This window comes from Garra rufa, chromosome 17, assembly GCF_049309525.1.
Source record: "Garra rufa chromosome 17, GarRuf1.0, whole genome shotgun sequence".
NCBI lineage: Eukaryota > Metazoa > Chordata > Actinopteri > Cypriniformes > Cyprinidae > Garra > Garra rufa.
Window position 1 is genome coordinate 4,450,562 of NC_133377.1, and position 27,764 is coordinate 4,478,325.

The window sequence follows — 27,764 nt, forward strand, 5'->3', positions numbered from 1 at the left end:
GCAATAAGGTACGAGAGGCCATTCTGCATTGTGAATAACTCAGAGCTGAAGGGCGTTCTTAGGCAGGACGTGAAGCGGAGTAACGCTCTGACTTATGTTGTTCATTTTAGAAAATGGTTACCACACAATACAGTTATTACGGTAATCCAAAAACATATGTATTTGATGTTACTTTTTTAAAGTAAATTCATCAAATCCTATCCTTCCACTAAAAATAGTTCCTGACATAGCTACATAATTCATTACATAACTATTAAGCAATTTAAAATTTTGCTGCTATACATAATACATTGAATAGTTTTGACAGTATATTGACTGTTTATGTTGCTAAGGGTGTTGCGCAGTGATACACAGAACTATTTGGGGAAGCGGTCATAGCCAGGCTGTATCGTGAATAAAACACAGCTGTTGACCAATCAGAATCAAGGACTGGAACTAACTATTTTGAGCAATATTACAAAAGTAGTAGTATGGCCACAAGTGTGATGTTGCATTTATACAACAGTTTGATGGCACAAATGTGTAAGTAAAAAAGAGACAACAATGGAGAATCAGTTTACCAGCTGAGCCCAAGCCTTCGTTACTAATTCAAAAACGTCACTTAGAACTAGAACTACTATTGAAAGGAACACTGAGTTGATTGAAAGCTTATTGTATTGCTGTATTACAAGCTCCCTGTATTATGTAGAGTAAGTTAGTGTATTATGAGAGAGAGGTGGACTGAGTGAGTGTGATTACTTGCATTCATTCAGCATTCGTTCTTAAGCTCAATCTCATATTCACAATAAAACATTAGGTTGAATGACCGCTGAGGTAAGCAATATCTTCGTCGTACTATCCTTTTATCTGTTAAGGGTGATTTCAGATGAAAACACTGCTTAGTGCATTTGTTGGCTGTCTTACAAGCTGTTGTTAAAAAGTAAAAATAACTTTGTTGTTTACAACCACGTTTCAGTGTCTTTTAATATAAAGTCTTTACTGCTGACTTACTAATAAAAAGTCTCCTGTCACCATCTAATGGCGGGATAATGTAACTAAAATCACGAACACATACACCCTTTTCCCAGTCTAAAATATTATTATTAAAAACTACTATTATTAATATAAAATATTATTTATTGAATAATAATATATAATAAACAACAAAAGCCATCATAAAAGCTGTTGGCAATTCAGTAAAAAGTACAAAGGCAGCGCTCTAATATACAGCATTAATGTTATATAAAATGTGTTGTGAGACTTTGCCCTCAGTCAAAACTATTTGCTCTGGAACAAATAATATATTAATGAGACCAAAGAGTGCCTGTTAGATTTATAGATACTATAGAGAAATCAGAATCACCAAATTCTAGAAGAACTGGCAGAGGTGAGGCTGCTCTCAACGGGTTCATGAGCGCTGAACGGCCGCTGACGCCCTGGATCTCACATCTCCAAAAACATTGAAGCAAATTTGTCTTTATTAACAACCTGCATATTTGAAGTCTAAACAAGTACATTCTTGCCTAAAAAATGTTTAAAACTACATTTCATGGCACAAAAGCAGTGTTGTTTTTAAAATTATACTGCATTTGGGTGTCCACCATGACACTCGTTGTTAGAAATACTGCAAGCAAAGTGATACAAATGGTGAAACGGTTGGAGTGCTGTTATCACTAGAATATCGCACACCTGGAAAAGACTTCCAGCCAGTCAGATTCAAGAACCAGAAAGGACTGTTTACTAAATATATATTCTTTCAGTCAATGGAATCTTCCATTCAGTGAGTCTGAGGTTATGACAGAGACTTGGATATGGTACAACAGCAGTTTGCGTCATTTCCCGATGCCATTCTCCCCTCTTCTCCTCATCATTTCCTGTCCTCTCTCTACTGTCCCATCAATAAAAATGGTAAAAAGGCCAAACGTCTCTCCATGCAGACCCAGCCAGTGCTCTTCCATCTCTCTGATGGGCAGCCAGCTGAGATCAGCTGAATTCCCTGTTGGCAAGAGGTATGAAATGACGTCTACAATGTGAGCTGACTGAAGGGACCTCACTCACCGAGGACACAGCCTCATTCTTATTTTTACCTCCTTCATTAGCGTCCTTTTTCAATCTTTCTCTCATTCTTTCTCTTTCTCCATTTTCCTCTCATTCTCTCTCTTTTTATTTTTCTTTTTTCTCAGTCTGATCTTGTTATTATGTCCTCTAGCTCCTCCCTCTCTCTTGAGTAATGTGAATCAGATTCATTGATTCAGGTCAGGGCTCGACCCCTGCTGTCTTTATTAAAAGCCATACCTGACAGCTGAATGAATGGAGCGCTGCGGTGTAATGCTACACTCAAATGTTAAACCAAATCTAGAAACATCTAGAAATGGCTTTAGAGTCTTTTCAGACACTGATGTCACATCGCAGGATTGTTTAGCAGCTAAACCATGATTTGAAATCTGCATTTATATTTATATAGTGATTTACCGTGTTGTACTACACTTGTGGAATGAGATTGGCAGGCAGCCTTTAGCCTCTGTAAGCTCCGAAATTTGATGGATTGTGGATTTCAGCACAGTGTTTTTAAGGAGAAGGTCTGTCCTTTGGCTCTTGGGAGATGTTCTTGTATATTGTCAAAATGTCAGCACAAGGTTTCATTTTGTGGGGTGTGTGTGTGTGCATAGTGAAAAAAACAGGTAATTTCTCTCCTCACTACCACACAGAAGGGTGAAAAGACTAGAAAAAAAGAAAGAAAAAAAGAAAATGGCTCTGTTCCAAAACGTACTGAGTTGCCTTATTGTCTACTGCCTACATACTGGAGCTGCCTTCTAAGAAAGCATACTAATCTCATGGAACCACAGACTGAATGACCTGAAGGATTTGGAACACTACAAAGGCAGCAACTCAAATAGTCACACAATAGCGATTTTTCCCCCCAAACCAGTTAAGTGCAAACCCCACTCCCCATTCATTTTCATTGGTCAACTTAATCACATAGTAATGTTGTCAAGATTCTTACCCTGGAAATCCTGGTTGAGTCTGGCTAACCACAAACGCCTCAGACAGTTTTTTGCACTCTTCTTGATTTGTTTTGGCAGTCTATAGTACTCTAAATGTTTTTCCCGGTCTGACCAATTAGTACAGCTAAAAACATGGCAATAATTGACCATTTTCAGCAGCAATTACCAGTGGTTCAGTGGCATTGTTTATGTTCAGTGCTGCCAATATGGCCAACTGATGATGCGTTTTGAAAACACTCTATACTAAGGTTAAGGTTAGGGATGAGGGTTAGTATTTATTTTAGCATTATGTCAACAATCAGCACTGTATTTTCTTTGCCTGTATTTTAACATGTTAATTTAATGTGATCAGTTATATAGAAGTCCCCTTCAAACATTGACAAATTAATTTGTAAAATGGACAGTGGACCAGTAATAGACTAATGGGCAATAAAATGGAAATAAAACAAATAATAATAGACTTCTAAAGCTACTTTATAATGTCTATTCATTGATTTCATTCATGTTTGTTGATCTCTGAGGGGTTTTCTTAGCAATTGACAGTCTTGATTTTTTTTTTTGTCAGAGCATTATGGGATTGCCTTCCCCACAAGGGATACATCCCATAATGGTGGTATATATACAGGCAGCGTAATTATGCTGTCTTCTTTTTGGGACAGCTGGGCAGCTATGATTTCTTAAAATGCTGCCTACAGAGACAACTCGATAGGTTTTGGAACAGGACTTTTGGGGAAAAAAAAGAGAGAGAGAATTTAAAAAGAGAGATGGTAAATGCAAAGGCGCAATTAAACTTTAGAGGAATTAAAAGGGTCTTAGGCAAATGAAATGAAGGAAGGGATAGAGCTGGCGGATATAAAGGAAGAGGCAGAGAAAGAGATGGCGGCTGATTTGGAGAGATCAAAAGTCGCTTGTCGGGTCAGATTGATTCTCTGATTACCTCTGTTTCTCATAAATGGATGAGAGATAGAAACGCAGGAGTGGGGAGAAAAATCAATTCTGTCATCCTCTTTCCTCTGCCTTTTTATAGATGCAGAAATAAGATACTCTTGTTGTGAGATTCATCTTTTGGCTCTTTCTCCCCTCCTCTGATGCACTCTAACTCCCTCCTTTCATTTTCTTTTTTCTCCTCTCGGCCTTGCACTTTTATTTCGCTGGTGTGCAGTGGCTCATTCACTCTGTGCTCTCTTGCTGGCAGGGATTTTAATGAGGCTCTTGTGTTTCAGATATTCAGCCTCCTCAGCCCTCAGGCTTTCCCACACAACAAAAACAACTCTGGGGCATTTCACTGAACAGTTGTGGCACTCTTGAGTTTTCGCAATCCAGTTTAAATGGGCACTAAATGCGCTGATTATTTAAATTAACATTGCTACTTATAGATTTTTTTTGTTTATGTTGTGCTAAACGATACTGCCATTGCTACTATACTGACACCTGGTGGTGCGGATGCAGCATTGTGCAAACGTAAAGCAAACAATGCAGTTTTCCTTTTTCCCAGAGAGCACAGCATTACTCTGCTTTCATCCCTCCCATCCAACCACAGTTGGATTAGCAGTCCAGATGTTGCTGACCCACATAGAGGAGAGGAACAGCTGTCTCCAGGATAGGGTGGGAAGGCTGTCCTGGATTTTAACAGTCAGAACAACCACTAACACATGTGGGACACTGTGGAGAGAGAGGATTACCCCTTAAGCCCAAACATCCAGAGGGAGAAACTGCAAAGAACAAGAAAAGAAGAAATTCTGTTTGAGGTTGCAAGGGGATGTGCGCACCAGCATGGTTCGGGATATTCGACTTTCTTGTATATGCTGCCATCAGGGGTTTTCAAGAGCACTTGTCCCATTTCTGTGTCATAAATAAGCTCTGTTTGTAATTTCGTTTTTTGTGCACTTTTGTATTTGCAGGCTTTTCCAGATGAACATTTTATTGCTCAGAGGTTGCTCTTTCATAACACTGGAGGCTTAAAGTCAACATGAAATCAGTTATTATTTCATTTACTTTTTTTTCATGCTGTTGCCTGGTATTGCAGTGAATGATTTATTGGTGTACAATATTCCATTAAGTAAAGATTTTTGTAATAGGCTTCTTTTTTCTTCATTAAAAAATGCTGTCCTTTGAAAAGAACAATTAAAGAAACCTGAAAAAAGTTTCATGGCTTGCAAAAAAATATTAAGCGGCACAACTGTTTGACATTTATAGTAATAAGAAATATTTCTTGAGCATCAAATCAGCATATTACAGTGATTTCTGATTCTGAAGGATCATGTCACACTAATTGGCACAGGAATTAATTACGTTTTAAAGTGATTCCAAGGTATTAAGGTTTGTATGGCTTAATATAACGTAAATGATATATCTTACTGAAATATGTAGTAGAAAACCCACAAAAGATTTACGTTATTTTAAAATCCACATTGTTTTATACATGTTTTGTACTATGGGGAGGGCGCCGTTTTTTTGATGATGTAAAATGGTTGCACTCTGTGAGCTAACGGCGCTACCTGTTACTATTATATTTGGAAAATAAAATACTGATATGATGAACACAGCTACTGAAAGAGCTTGCAGGTGGTGATGGATATAAGTGTAGGCCTAAACCAAATGCCATACCATCGATCTTTCCCCACAAGGAATCTAAACGCCCCTGGATTTCAAGTGAAATCTGTGCGGATAGACTCTTTCCATGGCTGGAGCGTCATGAACAGCATTGGTATGTTTACATTCTGCCAGGATGGCATGTAGCGTTTCTTGTCTCTATTGTTTGTAAGCTCTGTCAGTAGCTGTGGTCTATTAAAAGCCTTTTAGACATCAGGGCTAAAGTGGAGAGAACAAAGACGCAGGTCTTTAGGAAGTATTATTCGTTACATTTGTTTTCTTTTCTCCTTATTATTAGGAAAATAATCGTCACTTCTCTTGTTGCCCTTCGACTAAAAATTACAACCAAAAGCTGCAATGTGGCATCGTATCAGTATTTTATTTTGTGTGGTGGTAAAAATGCAAAAGGTAGCACCAGTAACTCAAAAAGTGCAACCATTTTACATCATCGAAATAATGGCGACGTGTATAAAAGTCTGACGTGTATAAAACAATGTGGATTTTTTAAAATATTAAAAATCTTTCATGGGTTTTCTACTACAGATTTCAATAAGAGACAATTTACATTATATTAAGCCATAAAAGTCTTAAAACCCAGGGTTTGCTTTAAAATATAGTAATAAAATATTTAGAAAATTATATATATAGAATTGAACAGATGAACTGAATTTCACAACATCATTGCTTTTACTGTATTTTGAGCAAATAAATGCAGCCTTGGTGAGCATAAGAGACATCAATACAAACTTTTAAAGAATCATACCGACCCTAGACTTTTAAATGGTAATAATATAATTGAGAATAGCATAAAAAGCCAATTCTTACTGAAATCTCTTGAGCAGACCTGCTGAGTGCAATCTTGGCTAATCTAAGCGTAGTTTGAAGGCTTACTTACCCTAGGTAAGACTATTAGGGTGTTTTTGCAAGAGAAAATTGTAAGAAGCAGGATATTTAACCTCCCTTCAAGATACTTAAAGGATCTCACTGGTGATTTCCCTCTGGGATTGGCCAAGGGACAGTAACATGAGAAAATGTGAGTGGATGAAGTCATTTCATTCTTTATATATTGCCCTCATCTTCCTCCAGATGTCTTTTGTTCCAGTCTTCTTGGCTGGAGCTGAGGACATTTTTTAAGGCAGGCTCGGTTCAGCCTTCTTTTATAAAGTCTAATGAGCATAGAGTGCTAAAACTAGCGTGACATGTCTCGGTGTGAGTGATGACATTCAAGCCCTGGGGAACGGCACTCCTTCCAGTATATGAGCAAGGTGTCTGCTACGCAGAGAAAGAGAGACATGTTGCTTGACATTGCACTACTACCCAGTTGGAGTTTTTTCAGGCACATATGCAGACAGTTACTTGGTCCTGTAGTTTCAGTTTTATACTACCTTGTTTTCTGGTTCCTACAGAAGGCATCATAAAACACAAATGTTGCAGAAATCCAGCAAATATCCAAAGGGCTGGTTAAGGCACATAATCAGGCAGCATAATGAAAACAACATGCACGGCACAGAGCCATTTGTGCGTCTGCTGGTCAGTCCAACACCAACACTCGGCAGTGATGCTCTTTCATCACCACTGGGCCTGCCGCCAGTGTAAGCTGCTCCTGCTCCGCATTCTTGCCATTGTTGTTATTTTTTCTTTCCCATCAGCACTCCCCACCCACACTCCCTCGTTGGCCTCGTTGTGATCCCTGTGCTAAATCATTTGCTGTAGCTTCAACCCTAAATGGCTAAGTCTGGAGTTCAGCCTCAAGCTATAAGTACAAAGTGTTTGGGACATATAATCACAGGACTCAGCTGAGGTTAAAGACTTTGAAACTTGGAGTCTGATGAAGGGGGGACAAAACCAATGTCATTATTTGGATGACATCCTGTTTGCAGCTAAAGCATGTATGAACTTGTAAATGTAGGATCTCTATAATTGCAATTAGGACTGTGCAATTTTAGGGAAAAAATTTGAGTTTTCCTTTTCCAAACATTAAACATCAAGCTTTAATTTTGGTGGAAAACTGCAGAAAGCCATTATAGCTTCTCTTTTGTGGACAACAGCCGGTTAATAAGTGCTTCTCATTACAAGTTTGGCAAGATGATCAGTGCATGTTATGTTCCCAAATGCACATTACAGGCACACCAAATACAGAGCAGATGGAGTTTGTGTGGATCAGCATTTACTGTGAACCAACTTTGTCAAGAAACTGAAAACACAGGTTCACATTGTTGTCTTTTTTGATAATTGCAAGTCATGTAATGAGGCCTTCAGCGTCCTTGTTATTGCGTCCGTTTCCCATTCTGGAAACGCTGGTTCAAATCCCACTCAAAAAAGAACGAGGAGAGTAGGACTGAAGGGGTAAAAATGGTGCCGTGACCCGGAAGTTTAAGTTCATGAGGGTGAGTAATTAATGACACAATTTTCATTTTTTGGGTAAACTATCCCTTTAATACATTTAGACTCACTTACTTAAAGAGACTTTTCAGAAATGAAAAGTCTGTCATTATTTACCAACCCTTATGTCTTTTCCAACCTAGCTGTCTTTTTTCTGTGTAACATAAAGTACCTTGCGAAAGTATTCATACCCCTTTTTTTTATGTTGCTGCCTTATGCTAATCTGCTTTAAATTACCCTTTTCCCTCATCAGTCTATACTCCATACACCATAATGACAAAGCAAAAACAGAATTGCCAAAAAACTGAAATAAGTGCATTGCATAAGTATTCATACCCATAACTCAGTTCTTAGCTGAAGCACCTTTACAGCTTCAAGCCTTTTTGGGTATGATGCAACATGTCTGCACATCAGCATTTGGCAGTTATCTGCCAATTTTCTCCAAATATCTTCACCTATCAAGCTCTGTCAGTTTGGATGGGGCATGACACACATTTCCAGGTTTTCAGATTTATTCCAGGTTTATTAAAACGTGTGTGACTTTCCAAATTTAATTTTAATTAAATTTGCCACAGGTTAACTCCTCTCGAAGTGTAGTAACATCTACAAGCAATATGAATGCTCCTGAGCTAAATTTCAACGGTCCCAGTCCCAGATAAGAGTATGAATACTTATGCAATGGAATTATATATAAATGTTGACAAAAAATTTGCTTTGTGATTATGGTGTATGGAGTGTAGATTGATGTACAAAAAAAGTAATTTAAAGCAGTTTTTAAGGCAGCAACATAACAAAATGTAAAAAAAAATTAAGGGGTATGAATAATTTTGCAAGGCACTGTAATGCAAGATACTTTCAAGAACTGTCTTTTTTTTTTTTTTTTTTTTTTTGGCTGTTTTTATTGCAGACCCACCTCTAGCTACGCCCTTAAACTAATCTGAACTTGATTTGTGTTGTTTCAAAGCTAAAAAATAGTTTTAAATTAGGTTTTCCTCATCTGATCCATCTCCGCTGGGGTTTATTTCTCCCTGGAGAGTACATGCACTCAGCATGGGGTAGGAAAATCAAATCAGACAAGCTATCATCCGCAATCGTGCAAAAATTAGCGTCCCTGAAAGTGATACAGTCTGGAGGATGTTCTTTTTCTCAATGCTTATGTAAGGTAATTTAGCTTAAACTCACTTTTTTAAAATTCAGCTTTTGCCTCTATTACATACTGTCAGATAATCTTTCTTCATTGAGCTTATATCGCTCCCTGAGCATTTGAGATAAATTTGCCCGGTGCCTAGTGCTGGATGCTTTCATATATCTTGGAGAGTCTTGTTTGTGTGTACTGATCCTCCTCCAGTGTTTTTACTGCGGTGCGCTGCGCAGCCTCGGATCACTGCCCATCTCGCAGTAATTGTGGGCGGCTCTGTTATTAATTAGCGCAGGTAGCTAACTGTGTTCTCAAAACATCATGAGAGAACGTCTGTTTTTCTGCCTCACATTTGGACCAATTCTTTTGCACATTTCTTTTTGCAGCATTACAGACGTTTATGTATTTTTATCAGAGCACTTTTTGTGCCCAGGAAGTGAGAATGAGTCAGCTCAGAAGGGTACTATTAATTCACTAATGGATATGTTTAGGGCTGTCCCCGAATAGTCGAAGATTCGATGCATCGATATGCGGAGCCTGATTCGACCACCGATCTCACAGTCGAATCTTCGCGGGTGAAACGAGCATCATACCATTTTGGCAATATGGGGGTGCTCAATGTCTAATTGCACACAGAACTACTGGTTTTGTACGGTTATATTACGTTATATACAGCCTTTGATTATGATAATGCAGTAAAAACAAAAGTGAAAAGAAAGAAGCGTTCAATAAATATTTTTAACGTGTTTGTGAATAAATCTAACCACCCCTGTGACAGATTTAATTTTCACTTGCCCTGATCCATGATGAGATGCGGACCATCTTGACGGCAGGGATTAGGCGGCGATCACACCGAACGCGTTTTTGCAATTGGAGGCGCCTCTTTTGAATGGTTTTCTGTTGGCAGTGAGCGTTCTGCGCTCTGTTTATGCGCCCCCCGCGCCTCGCGTTTTTGCAGGAGCGCTCTGAGCGCCTGAAGTTGAAAAAAAAAAATCAACTCTGAGCGGAAAAACGCCCAACGTCATTCGCGTTCTTTTCCATTGTCCAATCGAATGAATGGAGAGGCGGGCCTTCTGTTGTGATGGCGAAAGTTTACCGTCGCTTAAAAAGTCCGGAGACTGCAAGAAATGGAGTAGAAACCTTTGGTGTCTATCGTAGGTAACCAGGAGCTGTATTATTTAGGGTTTCTGCTAATATGACAGTTTACTTAACAGCAAAAAACTAGATTTTAGAGCGTTCGCGCTATAATCCTTTGATTTGACTGACAGGACAGCTGTTTCGGTCGTTGCTTAGCAAAAAAGGCAGTGCTGTGCGCCTCGCGTTTTTAGAACTAAAAGACGCGTTCTGTGTTTTTATTTAAACCTAAATAAGTTCGTCTGTCAGTTGGCAGGCAGTTTTGGTCGCTTTATTAAAAGTTGTTGCTGTGTGCAGTGTGTAAAATAAAATAAAAACTGTTTTACCCTCCTGCTGACTATAGTGTCGTGCCCCTCCCAACCCATTCACACACACACACACACATAGGCCTAGATGATTCGACTATCGGTCGACTATAGAAAGATTCGAAAATTCTGATTCGACTATGAAAATTCATAGTCGGGGACAGCCCTAGATATGTTCATACACACACATATACGAACATGCATTTGCACATAAACACACTGGCTCTAATTATCCATGTAATGTCAGGGGAGACATTAGAGTTCACTGAGCCCTGATGGGTGTCACACCAAAGCAAGAGAGTTCAAACACACGTTGTTATGATCTGGAAGAAGCCTGTGGTTTTTAATTAGCTGAAATTTCATGTTCACGATGCCGTGACGGCGCCTAATCACTTGACCCCTGGCCTCATAACTAAAACTCTGTCTTACCACTTGAACTTGTAACCTACTCTAAAATGTTTTCAGGTCTCACCTCATTGGTCCTCGTATCATTTTTGCCGACAGGTCTGACCCGGGGCCTCGGCGTTGTCACTGCGCACACAGAGACGTATCATCATGGGAAAACAGAACAGCAAACTTAGGCCCGAGATGCTACAGGACCTGAGGGAGAACACGGAGTTCACTGACCATGAGCTGCAGGAGTGGTACAAGGTGGGAACATCTTGAGACAGGTGTACTTAAGGGGAACCCCGGGTATTAAGACTTGTATGGCTTAATATTACATATTTTGACTAATGGGGGAAATGCTTGCACTCGGTGAGCTACTAACTGTAGCTATTTTTACAGCAACACAACTCAGAATAAGCAACTCGGAAAATAAAATACTGATACGATGCCACATTGTGCGGCTTTTGGTTGTAATTTTCAGTTGAGGGGCAACAAGAGAAGCAATGTAAGTCTTCACTGCTTTCCTAGCGATAAGAAGAGGAGAAAAGAATGGGCAGAAGCCTTTTGAAAAATAAAACTTTCTAAAGACCCACATCTTTTTTCTCTCCACCCTAGCCCTGATGTCTTTGAGGCTTTTAGTAGACCACAGCTACTGAAAGAGCTTACCAACGGCAGACAAGAAGCACTAGATGTCATCCTGGCAGGATGTAAACATGCTGGCGCTTGTCATGATGCCGGCATGAATCCTTCTCAGCGTGGATTTCACTCGATATCCAGGGGTGTTTAGACTCCTTGTGGGAAAAATCGATGGTACAGCATTTGGTTTAACCATAGACTTATAAGCTATTTCAGTTGCTGTGGTCATTGTATCAGTATTTAATTTTCCCAGTTGTGTTGCGGTAAAAATAGCAACAGGTAGCGCCAGTAGCTCACTGCAGAGTGCAACCATTTCACGTTATCGAAATAATATCGCCTCCCGTAGTCCAAAATATGTATGAACCTATGTGCATTTTCTAAATAACGTAAATCTTATGGGTTTTCAGTAAGAGACATCATTTACGTTATATTAAGCCATACAAGTCTTAATACCCAGGGTTTCCTTTAAGCAACACAAAATGTTTGACTTCCATTGCATTGAAAACAAAATATCGAACCAAATAGCATTTACAAATTATGCTAGATCTTTTCTCAGAACTAATTACATTACTTAGACATTAAGCATTTTTTGTTTTCATTTTGAATGTGTATTTGTATTCATTTTAAGGTATTATATTATATTATATTATATTATATTATATTATATTATATTATATTATATTATATTATATTATATTATGCTACTTGGTTTGGTAGTGTGCTAATGCAGTGACATTCATACATTTTAAGTGCACAGAAAAATAACTTTTGTAAGCATATTTAAATTGTGATACATTTACCTGAGAAGCAAAATTACTTCAGATATTAAAAATTTAAGAATATTTCGATGTACTGGAAAAGCAATGCAAAATACCAAGTAAGAAAATTATATTTTGCAGTGGATGCCTTTGGTGTACTGTAAATGAAGGGTATTTTAGGAACCTTTAACTACTATGGGTAACTACTTTACCCTTAAATACTAAGGGTAACTACTATCAACCTTTTAGAGGTACATAATGTGCAACATTGTCCCTTTATGTGTACTGTACTGTCACTGTGACAAACTGTTGTGTCCCTAAAAATACAATTAGGAAAAGATACGGTAGGCCTATATGGTGTTTATACATGAACAATATGTATATTCGAACACAAAAAAGTCAGCCCCTCCCAAAAGACTGTTAAATATAGCATTTAATGTATGCCTCTAAAAGTGGAGGTCATGGGAAATTACTTAATGAGTAAATTATGAATCCCAAGGTAGGTTGCCCCTGAGGATACATGAATGCCCCTTGTAAAGGAAGGTTAAGGACCCATCTACGTCTATATGTATGTAAATTTTGAGCTGCTATGAGCCACACTGGCCCTGAGGCTGAAAAAGTGCAGATCTAATTGTGCATTCAAGTACTGTCTGGAAAGGTCTGTAACATTTAATTTGTATACACTTTGAGTACTGTTGATGCAGAATTTATGTGCTGACCAAATCACTTTGCCATCACTCTCAATGGCAAAGAATGATAAAATAAAGTTAAACAAATTAGATAATTGAATTAGCACAAAAAACTTTCTTTATTGGAAAATAAAAAATAGAGAGAAATATGAAATTGTCTGGAGAATTTTAATAGTTTAGTAAATCAGTTGAAAAAAATCATATTATATTTCATACAAGAACTTTCCAGGAGTGTGTTTCCACTTGGTATTAAATATGAAATCACCTTGGCTGATTCTGAAGGACTTAAGGACTTAAGTGGAAATTACAGCATCATCATGAGAAATCATTTATGAGTTTGGGGCTTTTGGGATGCTTGTATCTGACCCAAGATGTCATATTCTAATAAAGAGCCTCTTAGAGCATCACACTAATGGCAATATATGTTGTTCACTCTAAACAGGGGTTCCTGAAAGACTGCCCCAGTGGGCATTTGAACGTTGAGGAATTTAAAAAGATCTATGCCAACTTCTTTCCATACGGTGATGCCTCTAAATTCGCTGAGCATGTCTTTCGTACATTCGACACCAACAACGACGGGACCATCGACTTCCGGGAGTTCATCATTGCTCTGAGTGTGACATCGCGGGGAAAACTGGAGCAGAAGCTGAAGTGGGCCTTCAGCATGTATGATCTGGACGGCAACGGTTACATCAGCCGTGAGGAAATGCTAGAGATTGTGCAGGTCAGTGGCAATTTGGAATGCTTGTGTTAATGTCAGCAGCCTAAATCCACTTCTATCATAAACAGATGTGCTGTATATTGCATTCATACACTAATTTTTTCACTGCTATGATGATTTTAATAAGCAGATGTGACCCTGGACCACAAAACCAGTCATAAGGGTAAATTTTTTTCAAATTGAGATTTATGTATTATATGAAAGCTGGATAAATAAGCTTCCTATTGATGTATGGGTTGTTAGGACAATATTTGGCTGAGATACAACTTTTTGAAAATCTGGAATCTGAGGGTGCAAAAAAATCTAAATATTGAGAAAATTGCCTTTAAAGTTGTCCAAATGTCAAAAATTAAGTTATATATTTATGGTAGGAAATGTACAAACTATCTTCATGGAACATGATCTTTATTTAATATCCTAATGATTTTTGGCATAAAAGAAAAATCGATCACTTGACCCATACAATGTATTTTTGGCTATTGCTACAAATATACTAATGCTACTTAAGACTGGTTTTGTGGTCCAGCATTACAAATATGGTTTATTTGGACTTTAGATGTTAGATGCTAACTGCTAGCTGCCATGAAGACTGTGCTCAGTAATCTTCAACATTTGGTTAGCTAATTAGCTAGGAGACCAGCTGACAGCCTTAGGCCTTTTCAGTAGGGTGACCATTAGAGCTGCATGATTCTGGATAAATTGAGAATCATGATTTCAAATATCACAATTCTCCCACGACTCTGAACTAAGCAAAATAATGGGTCATTTACTACAAGCTGTGACAAAATGTTATTGCTGCAGTCTATTCAAACATGTTTAATTACTTTGCATGAAATATTTAATTCCATTTTTTGAATGAATGATTCAATGACTCACTCAGAAATACTTCATTTGTTTAGTTACTGAATGAATCAGCATTTTGAACAAATTTCTTGAATGAATGATTCAATGACAAATAATTTTTAATAATTAAATAATTAAAAAACAATAATTTAAAAGTCCCCATGAAATCAAAATCAAAGTTTTTTTGGTGTTTGGTATGAATATGTTAGCATTAAATTTATCTGTAAGCTAGTGTGCACCAAAACAATGACAAAATTCGTATTTAGAAGATATAAGCATTCAAGTCTTACAGTCTCTAACTTCCACTAATACGGATTTATGATTTTGATGACATCACCCTGCACTTTGCCAATCAAATGCTCTCTAGAACCCGAAACGTCCGGCCCCCTACACTATAAATAGATGCTGAAACTTCACAGAGTTAGTATTTTCTGTATGGTTAATGGAACGTAGTTCACTATACAGGCTGAACGATTCAGACAGTGTAAATGTGTTTTCCATTGGGGCGAATGAAGTCTGGTTTTGCGTTGAGTCACATAAACCGCCGCAGCATGCACACAAGCTGCTCCAGTTCAGAGACATGATAGCACAGAGTGGATCATATGTGTGAGTCGGTGCAGACAAAATGTATCACACCCATTTTAATACTACACAGAAGGCTATTTTATATATAGATAATGCAATGTGGATGAGAGTGTGGCTGTCATACGCTGTCAAAGGTGGCTTTACTCGGCTCAACAGCTCTGGCCCAAGCTGTGATGTAAATGAAACACTCTTGGCTGTTTAAAAAAGGAGAATTATGTCAACACACAAAATAATGCTGCGTGTTTCAAATCACTTTAGTAAATTAGTCACTTGTTGCACTTGCCACCTAGTTGCAACGTTATTTGAAGTGCCAATAACTTTCAAAAGATAATATGTTGTATTTTGAAAGCTACCATGGACATTAGTGTTTATATCAGAACTATAAATAGTTGAAAACACTGTTTGTGAAGCTGTTTCTAACCTAAACATGATAACTGCTCTCTCTGTGTCAGTGGCAGCGCGAACACAGATATGCCTGTTCCGGTATGACTTTATCAACGGTTTAATAGACACAGATGAATCGTTGTCATTTAGTAATAAGATTGTGTGGGTGTTTGAATCTAGATCTCGATCTTTTATCGATTAATCCTGCAGCTCTACAACCATTGAAACACTCTACAAATACACTGGTTACCAAAACAGTCCTTCAGTGATTATTTTTCTATATAAATGGGCCTGAACAGCTTATTGTTTGTCTTTCGAAAATGAACCATGGATTTACTATAGTAAAAGTGTCGTAACCATGGTTTTTGGCGCATTGATTACCATTTGTATAACCATAGTTTTACTTCAAATACCATGGTTAAACAATGGTTAGTGTAGCAAGACATTGGTTAATTTGTGGTTACCATGGTTTAACTATAGTAACTATTGTTTTTGTTTGGTTAATTTTCATTGGGTTTGCACAAAATTTTATAAACATTCCTAAAAATTTAGCAGTCACAGCGGTGTAATTCTCACACAGAAATCTTAATTATACCACAAGGGAGACAGTACACCGCCATATGAATAAATATGAAGAAAACTAAACACTAATCACCTAACAAATCACCTGACTTGAATATTATCAAGCCACTGTGGGCAGTTTTGGTGAGAAGTGTGAGAAGCCAATTCCCTTCTTCAACATATTTGAAATATCTGACAGATGTTCTGAAAGACAGCAGTCCATTGGAGACTATTCAAAGGTTGCATGAATCTATTCTAAGAAGGTTGGAAGCTTTATTAAAGGCAAATTAAGGCAAAATACCAAGACAAACTGCCTATTTGCCAGGTGTTCACATAACTATCCAAACACTGTGCTCAAAATGAGCCTAAAATAATGAGCCTAATTAGGCATAGTGAACATCCATTTTCAAAAGCACAAACATAAAATTACTTTTGAAAAGTTAAATCGTAACTGCTTAACAGCACAGTTCGTGAAAATGAAAGCAATTATTCAATTCAGTTCAAAATAGAAATTAAACTGGTAACTCTTTAGAATGAGGTTTCATTTGTTAACATTAGTTAATGTATAAACTAACATGAACGAACAATGAACAATACATTTTTTTACACTGTTAATTGATTGAAAACATATATAAAAGGATTGCACCAAAATTTTAAAACTTCACAGATAATAATGTGACATTTCACAGATACTTTGACCACTGAACTAAAAAATATCCCCAGTTTCCATTGGTTTCAACAGAAATCCTCCTGTTGGTTGACTTCTGTGGTGACTCTGTGTCCTTATAATGTCAGATGAAAGAAAAACACTTGCTTTTATCTTTGAAGAAATGAAAGAATCAAAATACTTGAAGGAAACAGACTCGATTTTTAATTTATGTTGAGCATTTCTTTTCACCCACCTAATATATTACTTATTAACGTGCAGCCATATCCTTTCATGCTCTTCTTATTGCAGCATGCCTCAGTATTTTTTCTCCGTTTGATGTGTGTGAAATGATTCATCAGATTAGAATTGATCTTTAAGATACATAGACATTTTTTGAGCTGGCCAACTACCATATACTCTTACTATTTCTGCAGTATATATACTACAAACCAATTCGCACACAGGCAGACATTCTCCTTCCAAACCAACAGTCACTTCTAAGTGCACGTACAGTACAGTCTTCATAATTTGCAGAAAGCACAGAGATGAGCAGCCTGACCCCTGCTGGAGAGATCAAAGACAAATATTAGCGTGCTGTCCCAGATGATCGCTCCCCTGTCAGCCTGTGCTGTGGGAGTAGAGAAGCTATTAGCATGTGCTTAGCATGCTCAGTTGGTGCCAGTCTCCCTCAGCTAGGTTTGGCAAAAGCTCTGTTCGTTCTGCGCGATGCCCCTCGGATAGCAGAGCGAGCCTGTGGGGAGGAAGATCGCAGAAATGGGGGAGGGCCGTAGTGCCCACGTTGGCTCTCTTCTCTGTTGGATTAATGAGTTAAATTTAACCAGGGTTTATCCCTGTGTGTGCAGAATGGTGGGATTATCCGCTAGCTCATGGAGGTTACAGTTGGCTGGCACTCAGAGATTGCAGCATGTTGCATATTTTATCATGGCAGCGGCTGCTTTTAAAAGGTGGAGGGCTAAGCTGAGAGTAGTGAATATCATTATGCCTCAGAAACATTACATAATTGATTGACTCCAAACCGACATCTCTGATTTAGTGGGTATGGCTGGTAAATGAGCTGAAAAGGCCTGTGAAGTTTCTCTGCTCGAGTTTGCTTTCTGCTTCACGGCTCATGGAGAACCTTAGTGCAGGATAAAATGCTAATAGAACAGAATATTGGATAAGCTGAACCTGTGAGGGCCAGATAAAGGTGGTCTACTGATTTTTTTTAACCTGGTTCATTATTCATATTTTTAACAGGCCATTTATAAGATGGTGTCATCGGTGATGAAAATGCCTGAGGATGAATCCACACCAGAGAAGAGGACAGATAAGATATTCAGACAAATGGACCTGAACAATGATGGTAAGATGTGGATGAGAACTTGACTGTTTGAATACATGATGAATTGAAATCACCAAATGACCTGGTGTGATTATTAAACAGCAAAAATATGGGATTTAATTCAATAAGTGCATTCAGAGCATGTGTAGGCCTCATGAAAGGGCATTCGTTTAGCAATCATCAAGTTGACGCATAGAATTTTCTGATTGCCAATTAACTTGCAAAAAGCAATATAAAGCTGTATGAATAAAATAATATGTGACCCTGGACCACAAAACCAGTCATAAGGTTAAATTTTACAAAACTGAGATGTATATATAATATGAAAGCTCAGTAAATAAGCTTTCTATTGATGTATGGTTTGTTAGGATAGGACAATATTTGGCCGAGATACATCTATTTGAAAATCTGGAATCTGAGGGTGCAAAAAAATCAAAATCCTGAGAAAATCACCTTTAAAGTTGTCCAAATTAGGTTCTTAACAATGCATATTACTAATCAAAAATTACATTTTGATACATTTACAGTAGGAATTTTTGAAAAATCTTCATGGAACATGATCTTTACTTAATTTCCTAATGATTTTTGGCATAAAAGAAAAATCAATAATTTTGACCCATGCAATGTATTTTTGGCTATTGCTACAAACATACCCCAGCGACTTAAGACTGGTTTTGTGGTCCAGGGTCACATATAAATAATGCAATACTGGTGTACAAAATACAGGTGTAAAAAATGCTTTTTGTAAGAAATTAATACTGGTGTGTGACACTGGTGTATAAAATTAAAATTGATCAGTAAAGTGACAGTAATTATTATATTTTAAATGTTCTTTAGAACTTTCTGTTCACCAAAGAATAGGAAAAAAAAATTAAAATGTAATTTATTCCTGTGATGCAAAGCTGAATTTTCAGCATCATTACTCCAGTCTTCAGTGTCACATGTAACAGTTGTTCTGCTTAATATTTTGTTAGAACCTGTCATACTTTATTCCGGATTCTTTAATAAATAAAAAGTTGAAGAATGACATTTATTTAACAATATAAAAAAGCATTTAAAAGTCTGTGATCTGTATTTTTTTAAAGAAATGAATACTTTTATTCACCAAGGATGTGCTAAATTTATGAAAAGTGATAGCAAAGACTTGAATAAATGCTGTTCATGTTGAAGTTTTATTCTTTAAATAATCCTGAAAAAAGAATCCAAGTTCCGAAATCACAACTGTTTCCAACATTGATAATAAAAGTAATAAATGATCATATTAGAATGATTTTTGAAGGATCATGTGATCCTGAAAACTGGAGTAATGGCTTATGGAAATTCAGAAAACTGTTCTTGTAAGTTGTAATACTGTTTCAGATTATTACTGTTAATACTGTATTTTTATCAAATAAATAAATTCTTGGTAAGCATAAGAGACTTCTTTCAAAACATTTAAATTCTTACTGACCTTAAACTTTTAATATTAGGGTACGTACAAAGGAAGAAATTACAACAGAAATATATTTATTAAATATAAATTAACTTCCAACAATAATATTAAAATCAGTAATGACCAGCAATAACTCGACATTATTTTACAATAATACATCAAACAATATCTTGACTGGATACTAAAAGTTGACCAAAAGGTCACATTCATGTTGAACTTTTATCATATCGCAAGTGCAAATAGTGCTAGATGCTATTTACACTAAGTGCTGTTTACACTAAATAGTGATACACTATATTGTCTAAAGTATTGGAACACCTTCTAATGAACAGGTTGGACTAATTTATAATTTCCATGAGTACAAATCTTAATGTTTAAGCATATAATGATATTCTAGGGGATTGTGTGCTTCTAATTTTACAACAACAGTTTGGACAGGACCCTCTTCAATTCTAACATGACAATGCCTTTTTGTATAAGGCAAGGTTCAAAAAGAAATGATTGATTCAGTCGGTGTGGAAAAATTGACAAGTCCTAATCTCAGCTGAACACCATTGGTGTGACTTTAAAAGCAGACCATGAGCCAAAAACTCATCACCAAACACTAATGACTTGTACATACACTATATGAACAAAAGTATTGGGACACCCCTTCTTTAGAACAGAAAAAGGCACTTCCAAAACTGTGGCAACAAAGATGGAAACAATTCATGTGTTTATAAATTGTATTTCCATCTCTGTTGCAACCGTTTTGGAAGTGTCAAAAATGACCATATATACAAGTTATTGGTGTTTGGTGGTTTTTGGCTCAAAATCTGCATTCAAAGTCACTCCAGAGATGTTCAGCTGGGATTAGGACTTTGCTTTCTCCGGACCAGTCAAGTTCTTCCACACTGACTGAATCAATCATTTCTTTTTGAACCTTGCCTTATACACGGAGGCGTTGTCATGCTAGAATAGAAAAGGGTCCTGTCAAAGCCGTTGCTATCAAATTAAAAGCACAGAGTCCCCTAGAATATCATTATATGCTAAAACATTAGGATTTGTTTGTACCCATGGAAATTACTACAGTAGTCAAACCTGTTCATTAGAATGGGGTGTCCCAATACTTTTGGCAATATAGTGTAGATGCTGTTTACTGAAATGAGATAGTTGCACCTCAGTATTGTGGTACATTTTAAAATACAGGACAGTGTGCAATAATATTATACATATTGAGTGCATGTATTTCCTTCATTTTATTGAAAATAAATGCCTTTCCAATCTGACACTATGAAAAAAAGAAATAAAAAAAAAAAAACATGCAGTGTCTTATCTCTTAACTTTCATCTCCCCACTATTTGTGTCTTCTCTTTCTAGGCAAACTGTCTTTAGAAGAGTTCATAAAAGGTGCCAAAAGTGATCCCTCCATTGTGCGGCTACTGCAGTGTGACCCCAGCAGCGCCTCGCAGTTTTGAGTCGCTCCCGACAAGCGGCACCCAATGCATGAAAGCTCTTATATCTCATTCTTCTTTGTGTTCCAGACGAAAGAGTTCTAAGAAAAAAAACGTGCAACAATTTTACTTTTCACCTTTTCCCAGAAAGGACATGCGTACATCTGAAGAACAAAGACAACACCTGCCAGGACATTCTCTGTCTGCTGCGTGTCATCCGTCCTTGTCTCTGCAGAAGCCGATGGAGCACTCGACTCCAAAAAAATATATTAAAAAAGCGGCCGATCGCGTTCTGCGTTCCAGGGTCCTGATTTTTGGAAAAGAATGTTCCTTTGTAGGAATCGTGCATGCGCTCTTAACCTTCCCCACCAATCTTGTGTTAAATATCTGTGCTGTTTTGTTTCTCTTCCCTGTTGTTTTGTGAGGGCACAGTTCCCCATCTACTTTTTATATGGATATTTATGTGTATATACAGTATAAATGCATATTGAGACATGTTAGGACTACAAAGGAAGGCAGATATAGACGTCTTTTTACTCACATGCATCTTACGGCAGTATTATGTAGCTTCAGGCAGTATCCAAATCTTAGCCTCCAATTGACCCAGTGGACTGATGGACTGAATGTTGGGATTTTTCCGCTCTGGCGCTCATGATCTTTATTTTACAAAGAGAAGGCTGAGGATCCCATTCTTGAATTCTGTTCATTTAATTTTGTCGTTGAAGTTGTAAATATGTGGTTTGCTTCCATTATTTCGTTATTTATTTTTTTGCATTTTTATGGTGTTTATTTTACCAAGAGTGATTTTATTACTGTCGAACCGAGGCGTGAGACACTTGGTGATGTATTATGCCGTTTGGAGTAAGTCGTTAGTCATTCGAGGCTTTTTCAGCGCATCGTGGGAAATTTTTGCATCAGGGGACACATTCGGTTGAATGGAAGACACTGGTAGCACATATCATTTGAAGCGCTTCATGTGTGTGCGTGCGGTTATGCGCGTTTGTATGTACGCAAGAGTGACGGTTTGCATGTTTTGGTGTATGTATGCGTCTGTGCAAACTTTATAGTAACACTTTGTGTAGTTCAATACGATATCTTTGTATGCAAGTAAGTTTTTGAACCCCGATTTGAAGCAGCAAACTCGTGACACCTTTATCCTGCGTCATATGGTACTCCAAATCTTAGGTTTCCATCAACAACATAGACAGGAATGTACAATGCTATAATTTATGATCATCTCTCACCTTTAGATAAAGAGTCTGAATACTGAAAGCGATCACTAAGGGCTTATTTCCACTCTTGAATGAACAGGTTTAAGGAGAACGCCACTGCTTTGGTTTTTCTTTTCGTTGTATACAACAAATGACATTCCATGACCTGAATTCTCCAGGTTCTCCTGCTTTTGTAACATACAGTATTAGCTCGTGAACTCCATACATGACCACTCTTGATACATGTGTAGCTCTCTCACTTTTGCTGGCATCCATGTTGCTTCCATATTTGTACCGAGACCATATTTGATGCTGCACCCTCTATAGCAACTTTCCTCTATTATGTTGCATGAAAACCTCATGCGAGGACATAAAGATTGTCCCCTTTTACTGACGTTAAAAAATATACTTCTGTGTTTAGAATGTCGCCTGAGAGTGATCCTTGTGCAACGCTGACCTGTACATACATTTATTGTTGTGTCTTACTGATCAGCCTGGTCATGTGATCACAAAGTGCAAAGGTATTTAGCATATTCCCATATGATTCCTGATCAAAAAACAGAACAGAACTAAAGAACAGAATTTCAATTTGAATAGGAATGAAAGGAACCTAAAATGAATAAAAGAAATTAAGAAAGAAATTCATGTAACTAATAGAAAAGCAAAGTTGGCTAATGAGTTTGAAAATGTTAAACTCTAGATAGATGGATAGATATTAGAGTATTATTTGTATACTATTACACTACCAGTCAAAAGGAATTCTTTTCTGCTCACCAAGCCTGCATTTATTTTATCCAAAATACAGCAAAAACAGGAAAAATTGGTTTACTATTTAAAATAACTGTTTTCTATTTGAATATATTTTATAATGTAATTATTCCTGTGATCAAAGTTACATTTTCAGCATCATTACTCCAGTCTTCAGAGTCACATAATCCTTCAGAAATCATTCTAATATGCTGTTTTCAACATAGTAGTAATAATGATAAGAAGAAATGTTTTTGAGCAGCAAATCAGAATATTAGAATGATTTCTAAAGGATCACTTGACTGGAGTAATGCTGATAAAAATTCAGCTTTGAAATCACAGGAATAAATTACATTTTAAAATATATTCAAATAGAAAACAACTATTTTAAATAGTAAAAATATTTCAAAGTTTTACTGTTTTTGCTGTGCTTTGGATCAAATAAATGCAGGCTTGGTGAGCAGAAGAGACTTCTTTAAAAACATTAAAACTCTTGAAATCTTTTAAAAAACTGGTAGTGTACATTTTGTATTAATATTTGGAATATTTTACATTATTATTTTACAGTTACATTATTTGTGTTGGTGTAATTTTTTTTAAATATTACTATATATGTTTAATTTTTGTAGTTCAGTTTTACTTTTAGCTTCAATTTCAGTTTATTTTAGTGCTTTAGCTTAAACTTATATAAACTTACATATTATTATACTTATTATTTCAGCTTAATTTCAAGTAAATGTTTTAATAATTTAACCCAGTAGACAGACAATAAATTATTTTTGTAGATTAAAGTGGAATAACACTTAATTTCCCAGAATGCAATGCTTGAGAGTGCCTTTTAAACTGAAGGTAACAACTATTCAACATGTGAAGGTAAAGACATTTAAATGCTTATTAAACTAAAGTGAAATTAAAAGTACTTATATTAACAAATTTTTAAGAAGAAAGTTTGAAGGATAGATAAATCTTCACCACTGAATTGTTCTTGATGTTTTAATGTAAAATGTATTAATCTAAGCGATCTATAAATACATCCATTTAAAAATATTTAATTCACAGTGTTACTTTTTATATAATATTTCTATAATATTCCTTTATAAACACAAAGACTTTTTTTTCTTGGTAGACTTACATTGTACTGATAATTTACTCACCCCCATGCCATCCAAGATCTCATCATATCATATCTTTTTTTCTTCAGTCAAAAAGAATTTAGGTTTTTGAGGAAAACATTTCAGGATTTTTCTCCATATAGTGGACTTCCATGGGGATCAACAGTTTGAAGGTCCAAGTTGCAGTTTCAATGCAGTGTTTCAATTGCAGCTCTACATGATCCCAGCCAAGGAAGAATGGTCTTATCTAGAGAAACGTTTGGTCATTTTCTAAAAAAAAAAATCAAATACTTCTTAACCACAAATGCTCGTTTTGCTCTAGCTTGACATCAGGCATTTTATAGTCACGTTGGAAAGGCCAGTCTTTACAAAGCAAACAGGTAAAGAAAGTCAAAAATCCTTTACAAAAAAGGTAAAACAACAATGCTGGATAATTTTGAAGTTGGAGGAGAAAATGAGATGGAGTTTTTGGCCCTATACCCTACCCAAAGTAGCTAGGCAGACAAAGAACTAAGCACGCATGACCTTTCCAAAGTGATTATGTTCAAACTTAAATTAGAAAAGACTCTTATTCCGCATTTTAACTGCAATTTGGACCTTTAAACAACTGATCCCCATTGAAGTCCACTATATGGAAAGTCCACTATATCCTGGCATTTTTTCCTCAAAAACCTTCATTTCTTTTCGACTAAAGAAAGAAAGACATGAACATGTTGGACAACATCAGGGTGAGTAGATTATCAGAAAATGTTTATTCTAGAAGTAAACTAATCCTTTATTCTTTTTTACTCACCAATATATGTAAAACTTACATTTTTAGACAGCATAAAAGTTTCTAAATAGGTAGGTTTATTGTAACACAACACACACACTTAAAGTGACGATTCATGGGTGATAAAGCAACAGATCCGAACTGTACAAGCACCAATGTAACATTCGTCTTTCACCTGATCCCTGAATGATGCCGCAGTCAGATTCATGATCAGATCCAGATACTGGACCTTTCCAGCGCCGCCCGGTTGAACGGGGATGCGGAAGGCTGTTGGCGGTACTGACCGGAGGACGCGGAGCGGTGCGAAGGTGAGTTGTAAGGTGGCCTGTGTCGCTCTGGGGGTCTAATAACGGTCAGCTTACGCTCCTCGTCTCCTTGGCAACGACGGGAAGGGGGTGAGTAACGGGGCTCGTCCGCTCTCGGGGTTTTCATCTGAAAAGGAAAACAGTGACGCCGCTTTAGAGTACAGTATGACTGCAGTATGAGTCACCGAACACACCCTCTCTCTCACATACAGGGGGACCGTGAGTCTGTCACACACGTGTTAGTTAGTATTCTCTCAAGCATCTATTAAGAGGACAGCGTGAGTTGTCAGATGTACAACCGAAGACTCACAGGATGAGTCCACCTACGCCTAAGCGCTGATTATTTTTAATAGTGCAAATCTGAGCTCCCTTGAGTATCAGCGCAGAGTCGGCCAGCACATACCAATCTGCTCTCATCTTGTAAATGTTGTTTGCGGAGGCACCAGGGCAGACCGAGGTAGGAGATGGAGACCTTACATAAGCGGCATGAGAACACCATCTCCACTGCACTCATTAGTATCAGCGGGACCCACAGGAGTATCGTGGTGCCCTGAGAGAGAGAGAAATATAGAGAGCCTTTATTGCATATATTCACTGTGAGGTGATCGTGACTAGCGAACTTTTTCACCGTTTACAGTTTGTTTCTTTTCTGAACAATTTTGCACCCTTGCTGTAGCTTACTGTTCATTATATAGTTTTTTCAATGAGAACCAACAATATTTTTCTTCAACGCGTATTGGCATACGCGGATGTAAACAGCATTTATTGCACGGTTAATGTACTACTGAATACGTTGATCTGCTAATTTACGCTATTTAAACCATGGAAAAAATGCGTGGAGGCTGTTAAATCATATAGAGAAAGACTTAGTAAGATAAAAAGGCCGCAATATTTTGACAAACTATAATTAGAAGGTGCTAAAGATACCTACAAGCAGTATTAATATTTCACCTACCTGACTGGAAATGATAAGAACAAACACGAATGTTGTCAAGATTCTTGCCTGGAAAACCTGGTTCAGTTTGGCCAACCACAAACCCTTTTTTCCTCAGGCAGTTTTTTGCACTCTTCTTCTTGATTTGTTATAACTTTTGGCAGACTATAGTACTCCAAATGTAATACATACAATAATAAATAAATAAATAAAAATTATTTATATATACATTCAAGCCCGAAATTATTCATACCCCTGGCAAATTCTGACTTAAAGTTACTTTTATTCAACCAGCAAGTTTTTTTTTTTGATTTGAAATGACACAGGCCTCTACCAAAAGATAATAAGACGATGTACAAGACACATCATTGTGGAAAAAAATATTTCTCAGCATTTATTTACATTTGAACAAAAAGTGGCATGTCCAAAATTATTCATAACTGTCACAAGGATGGTCTGAGACGAGCGGATCCATTTGCAAGCTTTTATTAGTACAGGCAAAACACAAAGGGGCAGGCAGAAATCGAAGTCAAACACAGGCAGAATGGTCGGGGAGGGCAGCGAGAATCAAACACGAGTGGGAGTCCAGGAATCAAAACACGGGAAAACAAACACGGAAAGAAACGCTCAGAAATGCAGCCGGGGCAATACAAGACTTCGCGAAGAAGCTGTGTGTGAGAGTGGCTTAAATGCAGTCCTAGAAATGAGGTGCAGGTGTGAGTGGTAATCAGTGCAGTGAGAAACAAGGAGCAGGTGAATGCAGTGATTAGTGCAGTGGCTTGTGGGGAATGAAGTCCATGATGTGTAGTGCAAGAGTTTATGATGACAGGACGACCAATTCGTGACAATAACCTTTGCAAACTGTCAGAGTCTATGGGAAAATCCAAAGTATACCATTCCAAATAGTCCAAGCTGTTCTAAAGCATCTTAATTACCCTGATTCGTTGGGAACAGCTGTTTTAATCAACTCAACAGGTGAACAAAAATCTGTGGAGGGAGCTAAAGATCAGAGTGATGGCAAGGAGACCCTCCAACCTGAAAGAGTTGGAGCTCATCACTAAAGATGAATGGGCAAAAATACCAGTGGAGACATGCAAAAAGCTGGTCAGCAATTATACAGTAGGAAGCGTTTGATTGCTGTAATAACCAGTAAAGGCTTTTCTATTGATTTTTGAGAACACTGTAACAAATTTCTGTAGTTTTCACAGCATTATTACTGTAAAATGAACAAATCCATACTGCCAGGTGATGGTAATAGAGGACTCAGATGCAGAGTTAGAAATAGTGAAGCTTTATTTCTTTTGCCTCAAAAACACAAAGTAACACAAATAATAGTTAACCGCTGTAGAATAAGCGGAGATTCCCAAAGCTGGCCGGCAGCGACAAAACATAAAATAACAGAAACAATAGTTAACTGCTGCTTGGAGAAGCGGTGATTCCAGAGCTAGCCGGCAGTGACCAAAACACAAAGTAACATAAACAATATTTAACTGTTCGTAGGAAAGAACACAGAGATTCCAGAGCTGGCCGGCAGAATAGCGGACCATCCAAGCAGCTGGAACTCCGCGCTAAGAATCCTGCAGCACAAGAGAACACAAGGGTCAGACTGCAGCGAGAGAGACACGAGACATACGTAAAGACAATCTACTCACAGCGAGGAAAGGGAAAGTGGGGACATATAAAGGCGTGGGAAAATAAGCCACAGGTGGTAGCGAGTCAGCTCGTGAT

At 37.4% G+C, this 27,764-nt stretch overlaps 2 protein-coding genes across 3 annotated transcripts in view; one reads left to right on the top strand and one right to left on the bottom strand.

Moving 5' to 3' along the window:
- The window catches only part of hpca (hippocalcin), a 44,606-nt gene extending 22,017 nt beyond the window's left edge, over window positions 1–22,589 (top strand). The window contains exons 2-5 of the mRNA XM_073821431.1: window positions 11,040–11,186; window positions 13,448–13,729; window positions 18,006–18,111; window positions 20,882–22,589. Of these exons, the coding sequence (XP_073677532.1) occupies window positions 11,091–11,186; window positions 13,448–13,729; window positions 18,006–18,111; window positions 20,882–20,979 (582 nt within the window). The 5' untranslated portion in view covers window positions 11,040–11,090 and the 3' untranslated portion in view covers window positions 20,980–22,589. The remainder of the gene's footprint in view (window positions 1–11,039; window positions 11,187–13,447; window positions 13,730–18,005; window positions 18,112–20,881) is intronic.
- A 2,264-nt stretch (window positions 22,590–24,853) lies between these two features.
- Window positions 24,854–27,764, bottom strand: part of tmem54b (transmembrane protein 54b) — a 10,130-nt gene continuing 7,219 nt past the window's right edge. The window contains exons 5-6 of one of the 2 annotated variants that reach the window (XM_073821429.1): window positions 25,506–25,652; window positions 24,854–25,229 (exon numbers count right to left, since the gene is read on the bottom strand). In XM_073821429.1, the coding sequence (XP_073677530.1) occupies window positions 25,008–25,229; window positions 25,506–25,652 (369 nt within the window). In that variant the 3' untranslated portion in view covers window positions 24,854–25,007. The remainder of the gene's footprint in view (window positions 25,230–25,505; window positions 25,653–27,764) is intronic. The other variant, XM_073821430.1, reaches the window with a different exon arrangement.